The sequence below is a fragment of the Choloepus didactylus genome, chromosome 3 (genome assembly GCF_015220235.1).
Source record: "Choloepus didactylus isolate mChoDid1 chromosome 3, mChoDid1.pri, whole genome shotgun sequence".
Lineage (NCBI taxonomy): Eukaryota > Metazoa > Chordata > Mammalia > Pilosa > Megalonychidae > Choloepus > Choloepus didactylus.
The window spans coordinates 160972676-160998759 of record NC_051309.1 but is presented as its reverse complement, the minus strand read 5'-3'; the positions used below and the strand labels follow the sequence as shown (position 1 = coordinate 160998759).

General features: G+C 44.3%; 1 protein-coding gene across 4 annotated transcripts in view; it reads left to right on the top strand.

Moving 5' to 3' along the window:
- The window catches only part of NR3C2 (nuclear receptor subfamily 3 group C member 2), a 437426-nt gene extending 413132 nt beyond the window's left edge, over positions 1-24294 (top strand). For 3 of the 4 annotated variants that reach the window (XM_037830780.1, XM_037830779.1, XM_037830781.1), the window contains exon 9: positions 21047-21202. In XM_037830780.1, coding sequence (XP_037686708.1) covers positions 21047-21202 — 156 coding nt within the window. Of the gene's footprint in view, positions 1-21046 lie in introns of all 4 variants that reach the window. The other variant, XM_037830778.1, reaches the window with a different exon arrangement.
- The last annotated feature ends 1790 nt before the right edge of the window (positions 24295-26084 follow it).

Genomic DNA, 26084 nt, shown 5'->3' with positions numbered 1-26084 from the left:
TCTTTTCCTTTCTGTCTGCAGTGCTCCCTTTAGTGTTTTCCTGTAGAGCAGGTATCTTGTTCACAAACTCTCTCATTGTCTGTTTGGCACAGAATATTTTAAACTCTCTATATTATATTGAAGGACAGTTTTGCTGGATATAGGATTCTAAGTTGGCAGTTTTTATCTTTCAATATCTTAAGTATATAACCCCACTATCTTCTTGCCTCCATAGTTTCTACTGAGAAATCCACACATAGTCTTATCAAGCTTCCTTTGTATGTGATGGGTCACTTTTCTCTGGCTGCTTTCAGGTTTCTCTTTATCTTTGACGTTTGATGATCTGATTAATAAGTGTCTTGGCATAGGCCTATTCAGATTATTCTGTTTGGGGTACACTGCATTTCTTGAATCTGTAAAAATATGTCTTTCATAAGAGATGGGAAGTTTTCATTGATTATTTCCTCTATTATTGCTTCTGCCCCTTTCCCCTTCTCTTCTCCTTCTGGGACACCCATGGCACATACATTCCTGAGTTTCGGGTTGTCATTCAATTCCCAGAGACGTTGCTCATATTTTTTCATTCTTTTCTCTATCTGTTCTTTTGTGTGTAGGCTTTTAGGTGTCTTGTTCTCCAGTTCCTGAGTGTTTTCTTCTGCCTCTTGAAATCTGCTGTTATATATCTCCATTGTGTCTTTCATCTCTTGTGTTGTACCTTTCATTTCCAGAGACTGACAGTTTTTTTTTTTTGAAGTTTCTATTTCTACCTTATGTATGCCCAGTGTTTTCATTATATGCTTCATCTCTTTTGCCATATCTTCCCTAAACTTTTTGAATTGATTTAGCATTAGTTATTTAAATTCCTGTATCTCAGTTGAAGTGTAAGTTTGTTCCTTTGACTGGACCATAACTTTGTTTTTCTTAGTGTAGATTGTAGTTTTCTGTTGTCTAGGCATCTGATTTCCTTGGTTACCCCAATCAGGTTTTCCCATACCAGAACAGGCTGAGGTCTTGGAAGGAGGCATTCGTATCCAGTTTCCCTGAGGGTGTCTTAGAAGATTGATACACCCTGTTAGGCCTCAGGTCACTGTGCTTTTCTGCCCAGTAGGTCATGCCTGTCAGTCTGTAGCTCCAGACTGGTGTAAGGAGGTGTGGCCCACGGCTGTTTGTCCTCAGGCTCTGGGGTTTGGTTCTGGATGGAAGGCGGGTAGTAGAGCTCGGCCCCACCTCTTTCTTCTTGGGGAAGATACACCCCCTGGGGAGATATCATTTGCATTTGAATAGTGTCTCTGTCTCTCCTATCTCCAACCTTGTCTGGGTCAGAGCGCTGGGAACTAAAAATGGCTGAGGCTTTCTCCACTGAGCCGAAAAAGGGACAGAAAGCTCCCCTTCAGGGACCGTCCACGGCCACCCTTAGTTTCACCCATCAGCCAGAGATCACACCTGGTCCTCTGGGCTCTCCCTCCCTCCAGAGAGGTCCTCCGGCTCTCCAAGGTCAGTCGTCACCAAAAGCCTCTGTCTGCTTGTTGGGGTTTCGTTGCTTGTATTGAGCAGTCCACATTGGTTAATTAAAATCTCAGTTGGAACTGGGATGAACTATATTCACTTGGTCGGACACTGCTGCTCTCTATCACAGCAAGGCTTTGCAGTTTGGGCTGTCACTGTGGGGATGGGGCTTTCGGCTTGGATCTGCAGTTTTTACTTATACAGATTTTATGCTGCAATCTCAGCCATTCCTCCCAATTTATGTTGATGTATGGTGAGTGGACAGTCATGTTTGCCCCCCCCCCCACAGTTAGTCCAGATTATTTACTAGCTGTTCCTGGTTGTTTATTAGTTGTTCCAGGGGGACTAACTAGCTTCCAGTCCTCTCTCTGCTGCCATCTTCTTCTGTGTCTCTCTCATTTTTGAAGGACAGTTTTGCAGTATATAGAATTCTTGGTTGGCAGTTCTTCTCTTTCAGTATATTAAATATATCATGCCACTGTCTTCTCGCCTCCATGGTTTCCGTGGAGAAATCTGTACATAGTCTTACCAAGCTTCCCTTGTATGTGATGGATTGCTTATCTCTTGCTGCTTTCAGAATTCTCTGTCTTTGACATTGGACAATCTGATCAGTAAGTGACTTAGAATAGGTCTATTGAGGTCTATTCTGTTTGGGATGTGCTGTACTTGAATGTCTAATTTTCCTTCATAACAGTTGGGAAATTTTCAGTGAGTATTTCTTCTGTTATTCTTCCTGCCCCTTTTCCCTCTCTTCTCCCTCTTGGACACCCATAACACATATATTCGTATGCTTCATGTTGTCACTCAGCTCCCTAAGATCCTGCTCATATTTTTCCATTCTTTCAAATCTGTTGTATCCCTCCATTGTCTTTTTCATCTCCTCCATTATGCCCTTCATTCCCGTAAGTTCTGCCATTTGTTTTTTCAAGTTTATGAATTCTTCCTTATGGTCATCCAGGGTCTTCCTTATATCCTTCATCTCTTTCGCTATGTCTTCCCTCAGTTCATTGACTTGATTTTTGAATTGAAGTAGATGTGTTTGAACATCTCCAGTTAGTTCTCCCTTCAGTTCATTGAATTGATGAAGCAGTTATTGCTTCAACTCCTGTATCTCAGCTGAACTATTAGTTTGTTCCTTTGGCTGGTTCATGTTTTCCTGTTTCCTACTATGGCTCATTAACTTGAGTTGTCTAGGCATCTGACTTTCTTGATTAGTTTATTCTGGAGCTCGTTTTCACTCTTTTACCTAGGGTTTTGTTGTTGGTTGGCTTTGTTCTCTAATCTTTGGTGTTCAGTTCAGCTTATTCTGCACCTCTAACTTAGGTTCTATTTAGTTGATTGGAGTTTTTCACCCCTTGTTTTGCTGTTTCTTGCCCTGCCTCTATGTAGCCTTTTTGTGTGAGGGTCTCCTCAGATATGGTCAACCCCAGTCAGGTTTTCCCAGTCCAGAGAGGCCCAGGTCTCAGGAGGAGGATATGGAGTTTCCTTGAGAATAAGACCCTCCTGTGAGGCCTCTAGATTCTGTGCTTTTCCGATGCTGTCCAGCAGGTGGCACTTGCCCGCCCACAGCTCCCCCACCAGTGTGAGGAGGTGGGGAGCCTTTAGCTCTGGTGACCCTGACCCTATTGGGGGCATGGCTGATTGAAGTTGGTTTCTGAATTCCAGCCCCTGGTGTCTGAGTTCCCCAAAGGAGGGCTGCCACTAGAGTGGGCCATGCCCTGCTTTTCTTGGGGAAGTTATGGTCTTTAGCAAATTTTCTCCCCCACTAGGCTTATTGCTTTGTCCCTCAGAGCTATGTTAGCTCTGCTCTTGCCTGGGCCCAAATTGCAAGTCTGTGAGGACTTCTTTAATGGGCTACTTAGAATAGTTATTTTTTTATAAAAAGAAAAAGATAGAAAAATGTCAATAGAAAAAGAAAGGCCCAGTATAGAGTATTTAAAGACAAGCCCTTTAATTCTGTCCTTGTGGTTCTGATGGGCTACTGAAATGCAAAAAGATAAGGCAATTGAGTAGCAAAGATGAAACCAGAAAACCCAGCTTTTCAGAGAAGGATTCCCCGGTTTGCAAATGTCCCAGGTTCTGTTTGAGCCCAGTCCTTCTCCATATTATGTTCACCCCCAACTCCAAAATTCTCTGTTTTTATTTTTTTCTGCTGTTTTTGCTAGCCCTATCTCCTCTCTACTGGGCTGATTGCTTCCATAGTCTTCAGGTTTTGGTCTCAGATTATCTATGGTTGGAGTTTTTGTTCAGCAGTCTGAGTTTGTTAATCAGTGCTGCAACTGCCATTCTCCTTCCTGGTTCCCAGCACCAATGGCCCCTCCTCCCTCGGTAGACCAGCTGCAAAACAGTCTGTTGTGCCTGGCAGGGAGGGGTGCAGGCCCCCTGGCCATGAGAACTTAAGAGATTTCGCTGATCTCAGCTGGTCTGTGCACTGGAGACTGTTGCGTGCCCTTTGTCCAAACTCATCATCCTCTGCCCCCTCCTTTGTTTTTGATGCAAATATAATTTATCACCTGAGGCTCATCACCTGTAGTTTATAACCTGTACAGAGCTACATCCACAGTTGGGTATTTTGCATTTCACACAGCCACCAGAATGCTACTCCCTTTGTGGTCTCATACGATCTGGCTGATGGAGAAAGCTCTCTACTTAGCATTTTGAATATAATTGTTTTAACATCCTTGTCTGTTAATTCTGTCATCTGTGTCAGTTCTGGGTCGGTTTCAATTGATTGATTATTCTCTACAGTGTGGGCTATTTTCCTGCTTCTTTGTATGCCTGGCAATCTTTGTTTGGATACCAGACATTAGGGATTTTACCCTGTTGAGTGTTAGATATTTTTGAATTCCTATAATTATTCTTGAGCTTTTTTCTGAGGTGTGGTTGTATTACTTGAAATCAGTTTGATCCTTTTTTGTTATGTTTTCATTATTTATTAGGCCAGTCTGGAGTAATCCCCAAGTAGTCTTGGGCTAATTATTCCCCACTACTGAGGCAAGACTTTTCTCATTACCCTCCATAGTGACCTGTGAATTAAGTTTTTCCGGTCTGGATGGTGGGATCAGGCACTTTTCCTGGCCATATAGGAGTGCTGGGTACTGGTTCTTCAAATCCTTTTAGGTGGTTCATGACATTTCCTAACACATGCAGATTCTTACTCTGCTCTGCTGAATACCCAAGGGAAGCAGTTCTCTGGAATTCACTCTCTGTTCATCTCTCTTCTTTTTCAGAGCTCTGGTTTGCAAACCCTAGCCATTCTGGTTTCCCCAAATTGTCCACACTCTCTTGTTAAATCATGGAATTCACTGGCCCCACCTGGCTTCCCTCCCTGCACTCTTCCTCGACACTCCCTCAGGATAGTAAGCTGGGGCAAATGTGAGGCTCACCTTGTTTACTTCTCATCTCTCAGAGATCACTGCCCATCAGAGACTGATAGCCAGTCATGAAAATCATTTTTCATGTATTTTTTTCTGACTGTTTTCTAGTTATTACAAGTGGAAGGGTAAATCCAATCCCTGTTACTCCCTCTTGGCCAGGAGACCACTCTTTTTGGTATCATTTTAATTCTAAATCTTTTACTTTAAATTACCAAAAATATGTTTGATCTTAGAAGTAGCCTAAGAGCAGCATCTTGAACACTCTATTTATATTCCTACTCCAGACAGAACATTGAAAAATGCATCGTAAGTCTAGAGGGAACTGTCTAACATTCATAGTTACACAGACCTGAAACTGCCTACAGCTTTTCATTAGAGTAAATCATCTGATCACCATTTGTGGAATTTTCTTCAAGGGAACAAAGAACTACACAATTCACTGCCTCTACACTCAGAGCCTAGATCTGGTCACCTTGTGGAAGAAAAGTATTTGTTTCTAAGGGTTATACAAATAAGAATCCTTTGAATATAGATCAAAGTTCTGCTTAAATAGCATGCGTAGTGTGCCAGCTCTCAGGACACAGGGACACACAGAGCAAGGATTTCTTTCACCTGGTGCACATGTGTTGGTAAGAAGGTGCCAAGGTGATTGAAAGGAACATTTTCTAAGAGAGCAGGTTGGCAGTTAAATATTTGAGTCAGTCAGTAACTTTGATAGATCATCAATCTTTCCCCAGGAAAAAAGTTTCAGAGAATACAACTGTGATCATACTTCTAGGGATAGACATATCTTTGCATAGTAAACATTTGGGTGTCATATATAAAATATATAGATGCTTTATTCTTCTAGAGAGAATTGACAGCTAATTGACAATTAACATTCTACCTCTTACTAGGAGTGGTAATTAATTTCATATAAGTATAAGAAGCACATTTCCAGTGAATTTTTGGTGACTCCTATTCATTTGTAAAGATCAAGCACTAAATTTTTATATTATAATTAGTGTGTAGAACAGTTAGTAAATAATAAATGATAGTGGTAGCTACTGAGGAAAATTGGCCCTTTTTAGTAAATAAGTTTCAAGACATATGATTATAATCTTTTTTATTTTCGTATATACCCTTAGCAAAAATGTGCACATGCATAGTATTGACAAAGCTACAGAGAATATAAAGTTAATGCATGACACCAACACAACCCTCAGAGCTTCGATTCTAGAAGATGACTGGAGCATAATGCAAGGCAGAATTCATACATTCATTTGTTGATGCAACATGTACTGAGCCCCTATGATGTTCCAGGACCAAAGTACAAGGGTGAACAGTATGCCTGTCTTTAGTAATCTTGCTTGTCTACTGCAGGAAGATATTCATCTCATTCAACAAATACGCAAGTGTCTAAATAGGCCAGGCAATGTACTAGGGAAGAGACCCAAAGCCTGCCCTCAAGGAGCTTCAGCCTGGTTGAGGCCCCAGACAATACGTGGGGTTCACCGGGAGGCACGACGAGCGCTCTGAGAAGGTGAGCGCACCATGAGTTGTGTGTCTGCTGAAATTTCTTCTAAGTTGATACAAAGCCTTGTCAAGAAGGCATAGGCACCAGCTATGTTGTGCAAGGGTCAGGGAGGCTTCCAAGGGGATGTCAGAGAATCCTTATTTAATGGAAGAAGAAACGGGCCCACACAGGGATTTCTTCAGTTCCACAGGTAGCTGGTGGCAGCCAGAGCACTCGTGACTCACTGTCTAGTGCTCCTGACAGCACCCTCACGACAAGGGGAGTTGTTCAGGCCCATAGAGGCTGCTCATTTTCAGGCTGGCCTGCATCTTTGGAGATCAGAAAACCAACATCTAGGAACATTAGAAACAGCTGTGCTGCTCTCAGGCTCCTCCAGCTCCTGTTGGATGCTCCCCTGGCATCATCATGATGCATGGTTTCTGTGAGGCGCAGGGTTCCATCCTGAAGGCAGTGAACCTGGCTTTTGGGGAAAATGTCATGCATGTTTAGTAGTTCCCCGAACAAAATTTTAATTCTGCCTCAATATAACTGATGCTGAACAGGCTTTGGTTTTGAGGGCTTCTTTTGGCCTATGATCGTTAAACCCTGAGAAGAACCTACCCTTGGTTACAGAGGCATCAGTGTGGCACTCAGATACTGTTTCCTGCATGACAAAAGGAAACACTTTGAGGATCATATTGCTGAATAATTGTTTTCCGTGGCTCCAAAAGGGAATGCTTGACAACTGAAGTGGCTCTTCTGTAGCCAAGCTCTGTGAGCTAAGATTTCCCTTCTCTGAGGGGGAAAGGCTGGTGGTGTGAGGAGCAGAACATCTGGTGATACAGTAAATACTGCACGTGCACACTGGGGAGACTTCGTTCTTTACGTGAAAAGGGCGTTAAGTTTCACTGATACAATAACCCACAAAAAGAGATATTACTGCTGGCAGCCAAGTCTATTGCAAATTATTTTGAGATCCTCGTTGCTCACTTAATTAGTGGGTGCTTTTGCATCCAGGCTGTAGTGGTGGTAATTTCCATTGTGATTACATTATAGGTGGTTTTGAGATAGACACCAATGTATTTTAAGCATTTCTTCTCACATACTGAAGGTTGCAAGCCACAAGTTGGCTCCTCCACTATACGGGCGGCCCTCTCCTTTTAAGATTTTATTCTGTGTCATCTCATTCCAGTCAGGTCGTTTCTTCTCAGGAAAAATTTTGAGGCCAAAATTGAGCCCACCACCAGAACCTGACCAGTGGGAACAGCAGACAGAGCAGGGCCTGTGAGGCTACCCCACCATTTCTCACAGTGACCTTAAGACGTTACTTACATGTTTTGGCCTTCTGTTTCTTCAGCTGTAAAATGGGAATAATACTCATCTTATAGGGAATTTTGAGAAGTGAATAGAGTAACACAGGTACTGACACATCCACCATAACAGGCACTAAACACATCTTTCCCTTCACTTCCCCTTTCCCCAGACCGTGTTTGAGTTTCCCCATAGCTGTGTGTCTACACCACCAAAGAGCATCCGTCGGGCAATTTTAATTTGCTTTTAAAGCACAAGGCACCCAAACAGGCGCATAGCATAAGCCATCAAGGAGGTGGCAGTCTAAAGAAGGTAAGATTATGTAGAGAAATGGGCAGTGAAGACCATTTCATAGGCTAGGGCAGCAAGCACACATTATCTGATGGTGAGTCGCTTAGACTTCATTCCGTACAAAAGCGTTCCCACGGTCCCGCAGGTGCCAGGGCACACCCAGCGTCAATTGTCGTGCTTCTTGCTGCACATTTACCAGGGGAAATTGAAGTTGTTGTTAAACATATGTTGGGTTATGCTTGAGCCACTTTCTAATTCACTGAAGGGATGAAAAGTGTTCAATGATGAGACAGTGGACATTCCCAGGGGGTGACCATCAGGAAAGATTGATTGCCTCCAGGTGTTATCAGAATGCTGCAAATAATAAGTAAAGGCCGGCGTCATTGTGTGCAGGAAACTTCCTGGGAAACTTCCCTCTCTTCCAGTTGCTCAGGTGACATTGAAATGAGATTATTAATTCTATAATTGTAGTGAAACATCCAGTGCTGGCGATGCCATATGCGTGTGTGTGTGTAACCAAGATTCAAAGACAAATTTTATCACATTGAGCTAAACAACTATTAATATAATTGTTAGCAATGTTATTCTGCTTCCGTCTTTGACAAAATCATAACCAAGACAGATTCTAAATAAAGGAAGAGCCATTCATTCCAGCCAAGCAAGCAGAGCTTTATATTCCAAAGCAGCAGACCACAGAAGGAGGGGAGGGAAGGAAGGACCCAGATTTTACGTCAGAACTGCGCCTCCTGAAGAAGAACTCTTCCTAGGTAAAGATTTCAAATTAAATGAATAATTGATATGGAAGGTTTTACTCTTTGTCTAATTGGTGAAACTACAGTGGTTCACCATGTCTCTTTCCTCATTCTTATGGTAAATAGGTACTGGCATTGCCAGCTCCAAATTTGTGATTTCAAGAGCATAGCTTATTTCAGAAGGCATTGCCCCAGATGAATTGTACCAATGGGTGCTTATTTTTATATAAATGTTTATGTTTGTGTATTTGAAAAAAAAATGCATCAAATATAGTTAAAAATGGAAAAAGTAGGTCAAAATGTTCTATTATTCTATTATCATGGATCAATATGGAATTGATGGCCTTTAGGTATGATGTGGAAAGCTCTGTGTGGTTCCAGGATTGGTGTGTTTTCATATCTTGGTAGCTGGGGCCCCAAAGCCCACCTAGAAGATTGAGCTCACCAGAGAGAGGGAAAATGTGTCTTGACATGTTACTCCTTCTTTGTTCACCACATGAATGGTTTAAAGGCAACATCAACCAATGGTCATAATTGTGTCTCTCCAAGAGCCCTTAGGATTTGGAATCTATTCATATTGTTATAGGCAGCAGAACAGCTGAATTATTGTTCTACCCAAGCCTGTTAAAAAGAGGATTTTAACAACCCAGACACTATATCACAAAGGTATTTTTCAGTAGTCAGTGGTCTCGTCCTCTCTGAAATGAGCTGTCGTGTCTCAGACACCCCTTCTAACCAGACTCCTAAGGGGTGTGAGGGGCTCTGTTTCTGAAAGTGAGGGGGAAGCACCTAAGCCCCGAGCCCACCGACAGGGGAGCCTCCACTGTGTCAGCTCCATACAGGTGCTAAGGATATAACAGCAACAAGAGAGGCTCGGTCCCTGCCCTCACAGAGCTTGCAGTCCAATGTGGAATAAACACAGAACCAAAATGCAGTGCAACAGGTGCTTGATAAAGGACTGTAAGGACCATGGATGGGTATCTGGAAGAGGAAGTGGAGAGGGGAGATGGGGTCGTGGCATGAGGTCCGATAAATGATAGCTAAGCTGAGACCTAAGGATAAGGTAGTTCACCAGACAGAGGGAAACTACTCCAAGGGAAAGGGATTAATTTCCCAAGGGAAGGAAAGCAAAGGGATTTTGAGAAATGGGCAGCATCTTGTATCTGTGAGAGTCAGGGAAGAATGGAGAGAAATGAGGATGAAGATGCCCATGATGAGGAAGCTATTGAGGGATTTTAAGCACATTTGTAGAAAGAATCTAGTTGCTTTGTCAAATACAGCACTCACTGTCAGAGTGTGGCTATTTAAATTTAATGAAAAGTAAAATTTAACACTTGGTTCCCTCGTCACACTAGTCACATTTCAGGTGCTCAGTAGCCACATTTGGCTAGTTGCTTCTGAATTGGGTGGTATGGAAAGTTGCATTGGACAGTGCTGACCTAGAACATCTATTAGAGGAGGGCCAACAGAACAAAAAGACCAGTTAGGACGCTGAGGCATTAAGCCAAGTGAGAGATGATGGGGCTGAGAGGAGGGGAGAAGAGGGAGGGGCACAGGAGACAAGCCAGCCCCCCTGCACAAATGAGGTGCAAAAGCTACAGAGAAGTCAGTGAGCAAACAGTCTGAAAAACTGTTCAGTAGCCAGAGCAATGAGGAGGTGGTTGTGAAGAACAGGGAAGTGGCTCAACTTCTATTAATGCCCGCTAGGTTTCCAATCGCACTATCAAAAGCCACAAAGCCAATAAGGCCAACTGTTAATTTTTAAAAAAAAACTTGAAAAAGTGTTCAGTAAAGCTCTCTAGTAAAATTGCTTTAATAAGTAGGAAAGAATTATGAATCTTTCTGTTACGTGGTGGCATGGATATAAATGAGCACTCTATGCAGAGTTTGTGTATTTATATGTTTAACTACAGATAACAAATCACAGTTTAGCAAACCTTATCTTATAAGTAACCCCAAACTTTACTCTAGACCTTGACATATGACTCATTCTGAATTAAAGCATTATATCTTTAGTATACAATATATGCATACATGTGTGTGTACATATGTGTATATACACACATACAGTTTGGCATAAAAGGCAGCCCTGACGCTTCCAAGCTGAACTTGCGTGTCCTGTCATGCTCTCTTGTGGCTTTAGTGACATTGGTCCTGAGCCCTTTCTCCCCTGTCACTTTCACTTTACACCTGAATTATGACAGTTAATTTCCACTTGCAGCCACAGAACCTTTCCTCCATCGGTCTTTCCTGGTTGGTCATGGTTCTCTCTGACCGACTTACCTCAAAATTGGGGTTATTTCCTTGCCTATTTGGGAAAGGTTGATTTCAAAACATTTAAATATTTTCACTGGCTAACTTTTACACTATTTAAGAGTGCTTACCAATGGCCAGCAGCAGGCTAACATGCTAAGATGCAGTTGTACTAGACTTCAGTGAAATGAGAAAAATAAGTTCAGTATAGGAAGTTTGTTTGTCCTTCTTTTGTCTGTGCGTGTGTGTGTCAAAAAATCTTTCTTATGAACTTACAATGATAGCACAGTTTGTTTCTTTTAAACCTTAACTGACAAAATTAAAAGTTGTATCGAGTCCCAATCTACTTAAAAGTTTTATGTGGTCCATGGAACACTGTTCATAGGAAAGAGACTGAGGAAAAAAACACATTTTTCTTACAACGATCATTTATTTTGCCTCATTACTAATTAACATTTCATAAATTGCATTTTACTCATGGAATACACTGTTCACAGGTAGTTTCGAAAATTATAAGAGAATAACTTTCTATAAGAATGCTGGGCCAAAAGTAGGGCCTTGCCTTTTTCTGGGAGCTGTAAAGGGATCACACATTCTATTTCCACCTGACTCTGTAAGATTTGTGATGCCAGAGTGAGCTTTCTGGAAAAACCAAAATTTCAGGTAGAAGGAACCATTGAGTGTCCTGGAGGCCATGCTTTTAGATAATCACATGTAAATCAAACCCAATACACAGGAATCTCTTCCTTCTCTGAAATTTCCCCAGGGAAGATTTTGGAAAACAATCTCATTGTCTAACACCTGTGCCAATAAATCCCTCTTCTTGCAATATAATAATAACTATGTAATACCTGGGATGTACATAGTGCTTTTCTTCCTAAGTCCTGTCATTAAATCCTTCTAGTATCTCCATGAGGCAAGGATGAATAAATATTACTACTATTGCCTTTTATGGAGAGAGGAATTAAAACAGAGGCTGATTAAGTACATTGTTCGAGGTTCATCAGTGAGGCAAGACCAGAAGGCAGGGTGCAGAGGGACATCACCCAGGGGCCTGCCAGGTGCCCCAGAGGGTAGGTGCCATTGTCGGCATAACCGGGACTGGCTTCATGGACATGCACCCTGTGCAGTCCCAGAGGGCCCTGTGCCCAGGGAGATCCTATGCTTGGTTAACATCTGCTGTCGCCATCTTGAAATCTAGAGAAATTTTGAACAAGGGCCCCAGGGTTTCAATTTTCATTGGCCACACCAATTATGTAGCCTGTCGTGGGCATATAACCTGTTGATGAGCATGTTGATCAGAGGAATTGGTGCATGTGCAGGCAGTTTGCAACCTGGGGAGCATCTTGCAAATGTGTCTGTGGAAGAAGGTAGCAGGTCTGATAGGCAAAGAGGGTAAAGTGAAGCAGGGCAAACGAACAGGGAACCAAGACTGTCAGTGATATACTGGAAAGGGACCATAAACCTAAAGCCTAATTTGACCCAAAGAGGAAACAGTGGAGGAAATTCATAAGGGGGGAGACCCTGTTAAGCAATAACAAAGAGGAATGTTCTTATCAGTGTTATTAGAGGAGATCATTTTAAATAAGATTTTAAAAGGCCATGAAGGTGGGTTTCATTACATGAGAGAGAAAAGCAATGACTGGAGTTAGAATCTATTAGAAGTCCAAGTCTGTGATAAATCAGAGCTCAGCCTAGCTTCTGAACTATTAAGTCAGCCATACTCTCTGACGTCCCTTTGTCTTTCTCATAACATTATAGTATTTTTTACTTCTATTAATTTGTGGAATCATTACAGTTATGGGAACCACCTAAAAGATGTATTCATGAGATTCAATCAGCTTTGAATGAGTTACTGATATATAGAGATGGTTTTAGTTTGGTTGCTTATCTACATCATCTGTGAGCATATGTATGTGTATATATCTGTCTATCTACAATCTATCCATATTCTTTTCAATTTGCTAGAACTAATACTAATAAAACATCAAAGTTAAAAAAAAAAAAAAAAAAAAACTCATGAAGGTGCCATTGAAGCAATTGTGCTTATCAAGCTCATGATTAAAAGGACCAGAAAGTGCATACAGTTAGTGTGTAAATGCATGTAACCTGCAGAGAAGGTAGGTTCAGAGGGAAATGCCTCCTGAAGGAAAGATCAAGAGCAGAAGGCGTGAGTGATAGAGGCTGTCCATCTGAAAGACAAATTTTTGAGCCTTTTAAGTGGAAGATTTCTTCAGCCCTGTCACCCAAATCCTGTGTGTAGATTCTTCCTAAGGCATTATAAAGACTGAGAGAATCCATGTGCTATTTGGAAAGCCAAGTCTAGGTACCACAATCATAATGTATGATTCAGAAACTTCTTTTCACATTTCAATATTTCTGAAATCAGTAGCCATCTTATACTTCAATTATATATTTTAACAAACAAAATCCTTCCAAAACAGAAGTGCGTTCCAATCCATGGGTCAGCAACCCTTTTCTGTAAAAAGGACCATATAGTAAATAGCTCGGTGGGCCATACAGTCTTTGTCATAACCACTCAGTTCTCCCCTTGTAACACTAAAAGAGGAGTAGGTGACAGGTAAGAATGAGGATGGCTATGTTCCACTAAAACTATTTTGTATTTTCATGTCACAAACTATTAATTTTGATTTTTTAACCGTTCAAAAATGATTAAAAAAATAAAAGACGTAAAAATCATACCAACATAGGCAATAGGCCAGATTTGGCCTGTAGGCCATAGGCTGCCCCCCTAGTTTCAATCAGTGGCCTCATAGAACAAGGCGCCCCTAGTTGGACGAGAAGAGGCTGTCCCTGGCCAAAGGGGTGTGACTTACTACTGCTTAGAGTTCCTTTAGTTCTTTTTTTCATTCAGAGATTAAAATGAGGATTTAACTAATCTAAGAAGTAACCTGATATTAAAGTTAGTAACACATAAACATGAATTGGTTTAGATTTTTATATTGCTCAATGTAGTCTGCATTTGCAAGAAGGATCTAGGAAATATTGAAAACAAAATTAGGAAAAGTTCATACTTCTATATACAGTAACATGCCAGTGCATTTCAAACACAACCCTTTCATTAGATTTCCTTTGTTCAGCAATGTTCTAATTATCCCTTTATCTTTAAGCTCTACTTTCTTCTTTTCAATTGTGTCATTTTTCTTTGTGTTTTTCACATGTACAATAGACCTTATTCACAAGAAGGCGGAGGTGCAATCTAGAACAAGGCTGGTAATGCAAGGAAACTTAAACAGGGTGGAAATTAAATAAATTTAACCACAAAAAAAAAAAAAATTAGAAGGAAACCGAACCCATCTTGCTTAGCACAGCATCCTAACAACTTATTTTGAACATTTAATATTCATCACTGACCAGAGATCAGTGATCACTTTTGAATATACTACAAAAACAGTGATGAAAAACAAATTAAAACGTAACCTCAGATAACAATCAGATGCTAAAAAGGGGCAGGGGGGATGAGTTTTCAGAAGTGCTCTTGGTTCTCATGAGACTTTGAGCAGCTCCAAGCAATGGCCCCAGCAGCCAGCCCGCCCCTGGGCACCTGGTCCAGCCCAAGCCGAGCCAACAGGGACACCCTGCCCCCTCTCTCCATCACACAGCCACGCCTTGCCGGGAGGTAAGCCAGAGGGGCCACGTCCCGGCAGGGCACAGGCCACCCTCACAGGGGATGCTCCTTACGTGGAAGGCGAGAGTAGGACAGGCAGCCCCGTGGAAAATGTCTCCTGCCATAGGGACACACCCTTGACTCTAGATGCCTGCTGTCTGCTGGTAGAGGAGGGCATTCTTTTGAAATGGAGAACCAACAAAAGCATCCCCCTAATCTCCCCAAGTGCCTCTTAAGTGGCTAGCGTTTAGCAAATGCACTAAGCGTGCTCATGGCAAATTTAGTTGTTTGGCCAAAAATGCCTTTTGGCGAGTTATCTGAAAGCCAGTCTTTCTAGGTTGCCTTTTCTGACAATGTCTTGGTAGGAGCTAGGATGGCAAGGGCCTCTCGAAAGCTCCACCCTGGGAGAGCCACCCAGAACATGTGGCTGAGTGGCATGCTCTGGAGCCTGGGTTTACAGAAGGGAAGGTGGGTAGTAGCATTCCCTTGTGAAGATTAGGTTGACTTCTGACTGCAGAAGCCAGTGCGACCGAATCGGGGGGAGCTTTTGTTACCATGCCACATTCTGCTTCCCAGCTGTGGCGTGCCCGCCTGTGCACACGTCTTCTCTGCTAGCTGCGTAGGATGGATGCTGAGGGTCTTGAACCTTTTTTGTTTTTAATGCAGGCCAAACTCCTTGTCATCATTGCAGGTCATTTTCCAGTTCACAAAGCTATTTCTGGGACACCTTGAGTAATGGGTGCTAGACATTTCTGTCCAGTGAAACTGTCAGTGTTCCAATATTTAGAATTGAATCGTTTAACATTTCTTCCTAACCCTATCAATACAGCTGGCTAAACTTCTGGTCTTTGAAAATAAATAATGCTTCAGACTTCCCCCTAATGCTCAATTCAGGCAAAGTCCTAATTAGGTGGAGTTCTGGCTTCTGTAGATAACTTAGAGAAATGATGGGGCTTTGGAGAAGAGGTGGGACCCCACTTCAGAGGCTGTCAACATTCAGATGCTCCGTCACTGCTCATGTGCTTGTGTAACCTCAGCAGCTGTGCCAGCCCCGCTGTGTGGCGGGAGAGCTCTCCTGGAATGTGCCCGCAGAGGCTGTGGCACGTGGGGGGAGCAGGCCAGGGGGCGGCCGCTGACCCTTCACCGTGCAGTGACACAGTGGGGGGAGTAGTCGCCTTGTCTTTGGGGCAAGCAAGGTGCCACCAGCCACCCTGTGACCTGCGACCTTGCCACGCACCTCTGACGCCCCAACAGCTGTGGCCCATCAGGCGGGGATAACTCAAGCTCAGCTCTGGCTAAACTTCTGTGCTTCCAACAGATGCATTTTGTACAGAATGAAAAGTCAGTACACAAGTCTTTCTCCAATTCCGAACAATGTGGAACTCTTACCGCTGATTATAATTCGAGTTCTTGCGTCTCCGTCCAGCCTGGCATTTACCAGGAGAGGCCTGTGGGGGGCAGTACTGAGGCGGCAGGCCAGGCTGGACCTCTGTCTCATTGCACTTACGGCATTTGTGCTGAAGGGCGAGCTTGGTGGGGCCTGTATTCCTGTAGCTGCAACCCCTGTCCCCAGCCTTGTGCTTCTCCAATCCCAGTGAGCAGGGACTGGGCTCATAGCATCCATGGCCCTGCATGTAGGCGAAGTCATGTCAAAACCCAGGATAAGCAAGTTGAAGGAAACCTGAAACACAGGGAAAGATGAAAGGGGTCAGCTTTGTGTACTGAGTTTTGCATCATTTACCTAGTACCACTAAAAGGAAGGTGCTCATTTAACTGACTTGGTTTTTGTTTGGGTTCGTTTATTACAAGTGGCATCATGCTGCCCTCAAAACTGTTGATTTGAGTTATTGAGTTTGGAATAAGTTAGAGAAACAAAGGAACAAGAACCTCAGTCACAGTAGCTCTGAAGCCCCCCTGCCCTTCAGCAGCGGCAGCAATAAGGGGCCTCTGCACAAGGCCCCTCATGGGTGCTGGGGCAGCAAAGGGAATGGTGGGGGGCTCCTGCCTTAAAGAAGCTGGCTGCCTCTCAGGTGCTACGGCACAGTTAAAACACTAGCAGATGTGAGCAGTCTGATGAGGGTGGGCATGGTGTCACCTGGCTCCACGGCTAGCTGTCAGGCAAACTGGAAAGACAAAGGTGCCATCCGAGAGCTCGGAGGTGAGGCAGGCGTCCTCCGGGCTGGGGCTCCCAGGTGGGCTCCTGGAGGACGCGGTGACTGCCAGGAGGGAGGCAGTGAATGGGAGGAGCCTAGGAAACCAGCAGAAGGGGCAGATATTCAGATGATTTGAAAAGGTTGAAATTTTTAAAAAATAATTTGATGTCAAGTGAGTGTCCAAGGGAATTGCTGGATTATTCCTTGGAAGGCTGTCCCCACAGAGACATCCTGGATTGTTGCCAAGTGTGGTCTTTGAAATGGTTTGACTCTTCTCCCCCCGCCCACCAGAACTGCAGTGTGTCCTCATGCGGGGAACGCTTCCCTGGTGGTTTCCGGCATGGCAGTGGGAATAGTGGTTTTTGGCTCAGTCTAGAAAATACCTGTGGTCATTTAGTGATGCCCACACTGGCTCCTGGGTTGCCTGGCGTCTCCTTCCAGGGCCAGACTGTGGCCTGCCCTGCTGCTCCATCACCACAGACTCGTGCACCTGGGGCAGCAGCCTGCCCAGCACAGGGGGGGGAAGCATCACCCCCAGCGAGGGCGGCCCCCTCCCTCGTATCTGTTTGTGTCCTGCATGGGGGCTCCTCTAGGCTCAGGCAAGCACCATGTCTGTAGTCCTCAGTGAGCACCCCAGACACAGCCCAGGGCCTGGCACCCAGGGGATGCGCCATGAATACGTGTAGAGTGATAGCTGAGGCTTTGCCATTCTGCAGCAGTGTGGCTCGTGAGTACATGTCCATTCTGATTGGGCCATGTCCCTGATGACCCAGGTGTCACATATGTGACTTTCAGTGGCTCCTGGCTTTGTCCCAGCCACCTCGTGCTCTGACCTTTCGGGGCTTCTCACATCACCACCTCTGCCTTGTCCCAAGAGGATGGTGCCCTTGTACCACAGCCCTGCCCCACCTGAAACATCTGCTGAGCACCTACTGTGTGCCACCTTCTTTGCTAAGGGCCAGAGATCCCACGGGTCCTGCCCTGAAGGACCTCCTGACCCCCAGGCTGTGGCAGGCTAGGGTTGGGGTGAGGGTGGCAGAAAGCTCTCCCTGTCAGTGAGCCTCTGGGGACAGAATCTGCGCCCAGACCAGACTGGTTCATAGCCTCTCACCCCGTGACTGGGGCCCCGGCTTAGATTCTCAGAGATGCTCCCTGACCACACCAACTGCAGGCAGTGGCCCAGGACATTCTGGTTGAGGCCTTTTCCCAGAGGACTGTGACACCAGCAGCATCTAGTAACTACGGAGGGTCATGGGCATCCCAACGGCAAGGGGCCGGCCCTCTCCTGGGAGTGGTTGGTGATGACAGGACCCCCCCCCCCCCGACCTGTGTCATGCCTTTAGGGGGTGGCCAAGCAGATCCCCCACCCCCTGTACTGCGCTGGCTGTGGCGACTGGGCCTGTGGCCCGGGAAGACCCTCATCCCTATGCAGCTGCCTGGGCATGAACTGTAAACACCACCCCGGGTATCGGCTCATGACTGGGAATGAGCTGCCTTCTCTGTCTGGGGCCTGTGGAACAGAGGTGGGTGGGCAGCACCAGCCCCCGCTTAATATGCATGGCTGGTGAAGAGTGTCCGGGACACTTGTTCCCAGCGAACCTGCAAGGAGAAACAGCCGAGTCTCTGGCTCCAGCCCCCCTCCTTCCTGGTCTGGTGTGTCAGGTCGGGGGAGAGGGGCCCATGCTGGGCGCAGCTTCAGGACGGAATCCCTCAGCTCCTCACCTCTGCGCAGGGCCATGCACGGGCTCGCTGCTGCCCCTTAACAAACATAAACCCTTCCCTGCCTCGGCCCTGTCCGCCCACTCCTGTCAGATGGCAGCCCGCAGCCTCACTCACCCAGCTCCTCAGGTTGTTTCCCGTGTGCCATCTTGATTAGTGGGGCTGCCGCAACCAAGTGCCACTGCAGGTCAGCTTCAGTAACAGAAATTTCTCCTCTCACGGTTCTGTACGCTGGAAGTTCAAACTCAAGGCGTCAGCAGGGCCGCGCTTCCTCTGGGTCTGGAGGGGTCAGGCGGTGACTGGCAAGCTGTAGCACGGTCCCTGCCTCCACCAGAGGCCCTGACTCTCTCTGTCCAAATTCACTCTCCTTATGATGGCACCTGTTGGACCAGGGCCCACCCTAATCCAATTTGGCTTCATCTTAATTAATAACATCTTCAGGAATCCTGTTTCCAGATAGGGTCACATCCACATGGTGGGGGCTTAGGACTTGACCCTGTTTTTCTGGGGGGTGCAATTCAGCCCCTCACTTCCACCTTTCCAGCGCTCCCCTGGGACCACCCTCCCTGAAGCAGGCCCTCCACCCACCCCTCTCTGTTCCTTCCTGGTGTTGTCAGCAGCTGCCTGTTTCTGATCAGTAGGACAGAAAGCACCCAGACTCTGGGGAGCAGAGCTGTACTGTCTTCCCTGTGGACCCCCCCACACTGCAGGTGCTCAGGAGCTTTGGGTGGATGGGAAGGGTAAGTCACGAATGAAGGGTCTTCACCTTCCCAAAACCTCCTGTGGTCTGAAAAAGAGCCTTTGTCTCTGGACTTGAATGAGGGCTGATGCCAGAGATGTGAAAGGGGTGGCCAGAGGTGGTGTCCCAGTGACTGATGATAGAGCCTAGAGGTCTACCCTCAGGTTACAGAGTTTAAAAGAAAAAAAAAATCCTTCACAGCCCCATAGTCCACGGCCCACAGCAAGGAGCCGTGGGGTGGTCAGGCCGGGCCTGGTCTAGCACCTCAGCAGGTGCAGGGCTCTGCTAGCCCTTCCAGAAGGATGGCTGCTCTGTGGTACCACGTCTGCAGAGCTAGGCCCAGGAGGGCTCTTTGCTTTGACAGCCACTGGCCTGCCACCTAAAAAACAAAACAAAATAGAAACAGGATGTGGGGATGACATGTTTCTCAGTGAATGTCATTCCCGGAAAGACAAAAGCAAGTTTCTCCAGCCCCTCATTTTATACAACAGGGACCTGAGGACCAGGTTACACAAAGATGACCCCAAGCAGGTTTTGCACACCGTGATCCATGGAAGAAAGTGAAAGAGTTTGGGAACAGTGGGAAGGACAGAATTAAAGAGGTTCAGCTCCAGCAGTACTTCCTCATACCTTAAATAAGAACTGCATCAATTCAATACTTGCTCCATACCAGGTGATGCTCTAAGCACTTTACCCAGATAGCTCATTCTGTCCTCTGAGGCAGCTACTGTTATTATCCCATTTTTCAGGTGACAAAACTGAGACATAGCACATTCACAAAGCAAGCCAAGTAAAGTTGCTGAGGTGAGAGCCGGGCCAGGGACCGCACCACTTCCTGAATGCGTGTGGACACTGCGATGTGCCAAAAGGGGATGACGGCACATGCTTTTGTCCCCCACAGCCTGTGTGTGAGGAACACTTATTAAAATGTCACAGTCCTTGGGACTGACTTAGGGAAATATCACTCTGAAGACTGAGGGCAGTAACTCAGGCACAGAGAGAAGCACCAGATATTTTTTTCCCTGATGAGATTTTTCTTGACTCCTAGTTTTTACTGAAGGCCTTTACCAAGGAGTTCCTTACTAGGTGAGTCAATTTAAGCTTGCTAATTGGAAAAGAAGAATCGTGAGGAAAGTTACAGATGCAGTTCCACCAGAAGCACTTGATTAAGACTACAGAGTTCAAAATTGTATGGCAGGTAATGTTCATATTGCCTGCTGTAATACAGGAGGAAAAGACCAGGAGTAACTTTTCCCATAATGGATAATGGAATTAACAAGAGAAAGATTAGAGTGTATATTTTCTGATTTGAAACTATATTCCTAGTAAATTGAGTATCAGCCAGCAATGCTATGCTGCATTTATGATTTTATCTCAACTCACAGAATAGGGAGTGGCTCGGGACCAGAGAGGTGGGAAAGGTCCTTGGTTCAAAGAGTAGGGTGGGCTGGAGGGGAGAGGAGACCCTTAAGTTGTCGGCCCATCACCAGTATCGAGACACACACATACATATGCCTGCTCCATCCATCTCAGACCCTTAGAAATTAGAATTAGACGAGAGCAATTTAGAGACCCTGGCACTATTGACTCATCGCTACTATCCCGTTCCTCTCTGATAAATTCAATACAGGTAATTAGGGGTGAATTTGTTTTGCATGAAAGGCATTTCCTGACAGGTTACATGAGCGATCCCAAGACGGTCACCTGTCTTTGCAGACGTGACTTCCCAGTGGGCTCTCTCAGTGCTGCTCTTTGCGTTCACACCAGAGTTGAGACTTGTCGGGGTCCAGGGGCAGGAATGGAAACGAGGCCCAAGGTCACGTCCTCTCTCTCTGTGTTGCAGCTGGTAAGCGACTTGTTGGAATTTTGCTTCTATACCTTCCGAGAGTCCCAGGCCCTGAAAGTGGAGTTCCCAGCGATGCTGGTGGAGATCATCAGCGACCAGCTGCCAAAGGTGGAATCTGGGAACGCCAAGCCCCTGTACTTCCACAGGAAGTGAGGGAAGACATCTTTGCGGAAGAACTTTGCCTTAAGATTCCCTGTATTACTCCACACCCACAAAGGACCCAAGAAATCATATGTGAAACACGTGATGATTGATTCATACTTGCTCAGCAGTTTCTCAAGTTCAAAATCATGTCAAGGGATTGGAGCCTGGAAAGCAGTTTGACGTGGATTTGGCAAGACTTGAGCAGTTCGAAGGATTCGTCCCTCTCCAGCCCGGCGCTTAGAAAAACGTTCTTGTTCCTCTGGATGAAAAGCCATATCTAGTCAATAACTCCCTGATTTTGATATTTTCACAGACGGAAGTTTTAACTATGCCATGTAGTTTCTGGTATTGTTTGCTTGTTTTAAAAGGGTTGAAAGACTAACGAACTTTTTAAAGCTTACCCTTGGTTTGCACATAAAACGTATAGTCAATACGGGGCATTAATATTCTTTTATTTAAAAAACACAAAAAAAGAAAAAATATATACAGATTCCTGTTGTGTAATGATGGAACATGTGGCGTGGAAAACTGGCCCCCGCTACGGGCCATCCCTGCCCCCCACCCTTCTGCATCACTGGGGTACACACCTGTTAGTGTCCACTTATACTATTTAATTAGAATGGATAAGATGTTAAAACAAATGCCTTGGTTTCAATTTCTAGTATCTATTGTGTTGGCTTTACAAATAATTTTTTGCAGTCTTTTGCTGTGCTGTACATTACTGTATGTATAAATCGTGAAGGACCTGAAATAAGGTATAAGGAACTTTTGTAAATGAGATACATGCACACACACGTATACACACACACACACACACACACACAAACTTTAATGGTTAATAGGATGAATGGGAAAGTATTTTTGAAAGAATTCTATTTTGCTGGAGACTATTTAAGTACTATCTTTGTCTAAACAAACAAGGTAATTTTTTTTTTGTAAAGTGAAATGTTCTGCATGCATAATGAACCGTTTACAGTGTATTTAAGAAAGGGAAAGCTGTGCCTTTTTTAGCTTCATATCTAATTTACCATTTTACAGTCTTGTTGTAAATAACCACACTTAAACCTCTTTGGTTGTCTTCAAGCCTTTCTACTTTTTCTGTACTTTTGTTTTTTCTTGGTCTCCCGCTTGGGATGTCTGTGGGACTTGAGCACGTTTTCCGGCTTCTGCTTCATCCCACTTCCAATGGGGAACAACACACTGGCGTCTGCAGCTTCTGGAAGGTGTCCCGTGACAGCACTCGCGGAAGGAGTGGCCCGGGAGAGCTGCAGCTTTGGGAAGGCTGCCTCTTTCCCCTTTACCTCGAGAAGCAGAACTCAGCTGAGTGAGACTGGAAGCTGGATGGTTCAGAGAGCATTCCAATCCCATTTTTTTCTCCTTTTGGGAAAAAAATTCCATGCACTCACTCCATAAAAGATAAAATTTTCACTTCTGATCGTGGAAAGGGGTTCTGCACTCCTGGAACCAGTAATGGGAACACAGAGATGAGGGCATCCTGGGAGCGGCAGGGAGACCGGGAGAGAATTGGAGGGTTTTTAGATTTTTAAAAGGTAGGTTTTAAAAGAAAATTTTATACATAAACAGTTTTGGAGGGGAAAAAAACTACAGATCATACAAGCAAGACAGTGGCACTAAAATTTGTAATTCATTAATCTGTTTGGCACTGATGCAATTTATAGCTTTTCTCTTGCCCCAAATCACAAAGCTATGTATCTTTGGGGGAACTAATGACATGATTGCACTAAATAAGCTACTTTGAATAGAGGCCAAATTAACCTTTTAAAAGTGATGATAATCATCAGGGACTCAGTGAAATCACATTACTTTACTTTCCAAAACCTAAAAGCTGTAGCTGGAGAAGCCCAAGTGCGGGAGAAGGCAGCATTCACCCACATTTTCCTCCAGGGTTCACCGTGCAGGCAACATTAACTTGTCATTCAAGAGACACCTGCCTTATGCCAGGGGAGACCTGTGGAAGCTGGACTCAGAGGGAGGAGTTTTTCTTACATAATTTGCAATTTCAAGAATTTAATTTCTAAGCAGATCTTTAAATACAGTCAACTTACATGCACAGCAATATGAAAGCCACACTTTGCAGGTGATAAATACACAGCATGCAGACTGGGAGTTTCTGAAGAAGAAATGGCTTACAAAAGCAGCTTGTAGTTCAGACTTATCTTACGGATTTGGAATTTCAACTTAGCCAGGTTTGGGTTGGAGATGGTCTGCATCAGCTTTTTGTATTAACAAAGTTACTGGCTCTCCATGTCTCCAGGTAACTTTGCCTGATGAAACAGCAAAGCCATATTCTAAATTCCCTGTTGAATGCCTGTCCCAGTCCAAATTGTCTGTCTGCTCTTATTTTTGTACCATATTGCTCTTTAAAAATCTTGGTTTGGTACAATTCATAATTCACCAAAACTTCTTCATATAATTAAAAAAACACTAAATTAGTTTAAATTGAAGCAATTTATATCTTTATGCAAAAACGTATGTCTGTCTTTGCAAAGGACTGTAAGCAGATTACAATAAATCCTTTACTTTAATCACCTGTTGTTTTGGAAACAGTTCATTCAAATGTCTTTAGGAACACAAGGATTTGTGCCCTTCCAAATCTTGATTATATGTGCTTCTGCCTACATCCAGGATGGAGTAAACGAGTTTTGTTGTCGTCAGTCACACGTTTGTTCTCCGATTTGGGGACCTTTTAGGTGCTTTGTTTATTACTGCTAATATCTGGTTCACTAACATACCCTGTGACAGTGTAATAACAGTAACATGTAGCTGCTAAGCACCATATCTACATTGCCTAATTTTTCTTCACAACCACATGAAAGCTTGTTATTCATCGTACAAAAGAGGAAACTTTGAGACTCACATTTTGGACCAGAGACACCCATCTGATGGCCAAAACACATGCTTTGCAAAGTCTTGAGCTCTCACCTCCAGGTCTCTTGATGGCCACGATGCTTGTCCTGCTCCTTCCTGGCGACTCCCCTTGATTTCATTCATTAATGTAGAGAGAGCAGTAAGCAATTACCAACTTATTTTAAAAGAGAAAACATTCATTTCCCACAAGATAAATTCAAGTAAAATGTTCCTGTGCCATTTAACTGGTGGTTGTCCAAATTATTTGCTTTCAGTAAGACAATAGTTAAACAAATTCTACTTTGCTTTAACATAATAGATCTAATACTGGAACATACCGTAGCCATTAAACAAAGCACAGAAAAAAAATTTAATTTAAAAAATTAGAATTATGTGCATAAATTTATAAAACAGTCACTATAAACAAAAGAGAGGTTTGGACTTAAAAGTCTAAAAAATTTGACTTAATAGGCAGCAGGGCTTTTTACAGAAGGTTCCTAACTTTAAAGAAAAGCCACCTTGGCTAGTAGGGAGCACCTCCCAGTACACACCATTGGTTCAAGTGGGTGCACATTCTTCAGTGAAGGGTATTAGTGTGCCTTTCTTTCTAAGAATTTATAAAACTTCTCTCAGGCCCAAGGAATTCAGCTGCACATTTAGAAATCATTAGCTCAGAACTAAGTCTCAGCCACTGAGACAGCCAGCCACTTTATGCAATGAGCAGTAAAATTTATGCATAATGATGCATATACAATTAAGGGTTTGTTTGCTCCTGTATGTTGAATGCTCCTCAAACAAATAGAAAACACTGTTCTTTTATGTTAAAGTCAGCTATAACATGCTTTTTGATAAATGGTACAAGTGTGCACAGATTAAAATGATTACAAGGAATTCTGGCACTTTAATTACAAGTCATCCAATTGCTAGTGCAGCAATTTTCTTGGAAATAAAACAGTAGCTTCTCACAAACTTTGGAAAAGAAGATTAAAACATGACCTCAACTTGCGACATGGACCAGTCAGACTGTGCCCAAAGCCAAGTAACCAGCAGTCAGCTACTGCTGCATAACAAACCCTCCCAAAACCTAATGGCTTAAGTCAATCACCATTTTTTATTCCTCACAAGTCTATGAGTTGGAGTCAGGTGGGGCGTTCTGCTGGCCTGGCCAGTCCCAGTTGAGCTGGGTTTCTTCACACATCTGCAGTCAGCCAGCCGCTGTGCAGTCTTGGAACACTCTGCTCCACACGGCCTCTCTTCCTCCAGCCGGCCAGCCTGGGCTGTTCTTTTTTTCCCCCACGGCAGAGGCAGGGGCCTAAGAAAGACAGCGGAAAGGCGTACACACTCTTTCAAGCCTCTGACAGCATCAGCTTTGTTGTTCCTGTCCCATTGGACAAGCCCATAGTTGCGGGGTGGAGCTTGACAAAACAGCACGGATCTGGGAGGGATGAAAGATTGGGAACATTTAATCTATCACTAGCAGATACTCAGATTTTCTTTCTTTCTTTTTCAGCAGAATTTGTGTTTTTCAAGACAGTGGCTTCCAAGTTTTCTGTGGTTCTGAAAATCCCATCTCTCTGGATTTTCATGCCCTAGGTCAGAGAGGATCATGGCTCCTGTGAAAACTGGCTTAAGCAGGCCTGACCATTCCCCTACCCCCACCCCAACCCTCCAGGTTACCCTGCTCTGCTAAACCCTCCAAAGAAGGAGAAATACAGATGCCAACACACGCCACTGAGCTGCCTAAATGAATACAACGTATTCACTGCCCAAGTGCAAAGCACAGGTCTCTCCTTGGGCAAAAAGCAGAAGTCCACTTTCCAACACTCTGAAAGGAAAGTGTTCTCCAGTGTATTTTCTAACACGTTGGCTGAGATACTTTTTACACAGACATGAAAGCATTAGGAGAATGAGCCAGGTTACCCAAACGGAGTAGCAATAAATTGCTGTCCAGGCCAGCCAAGGAAAAAGAATGCTGACAAGCATCTGAGATGTTTGCAGGAGCTAGAAGCAGGAAAGCTGTTTG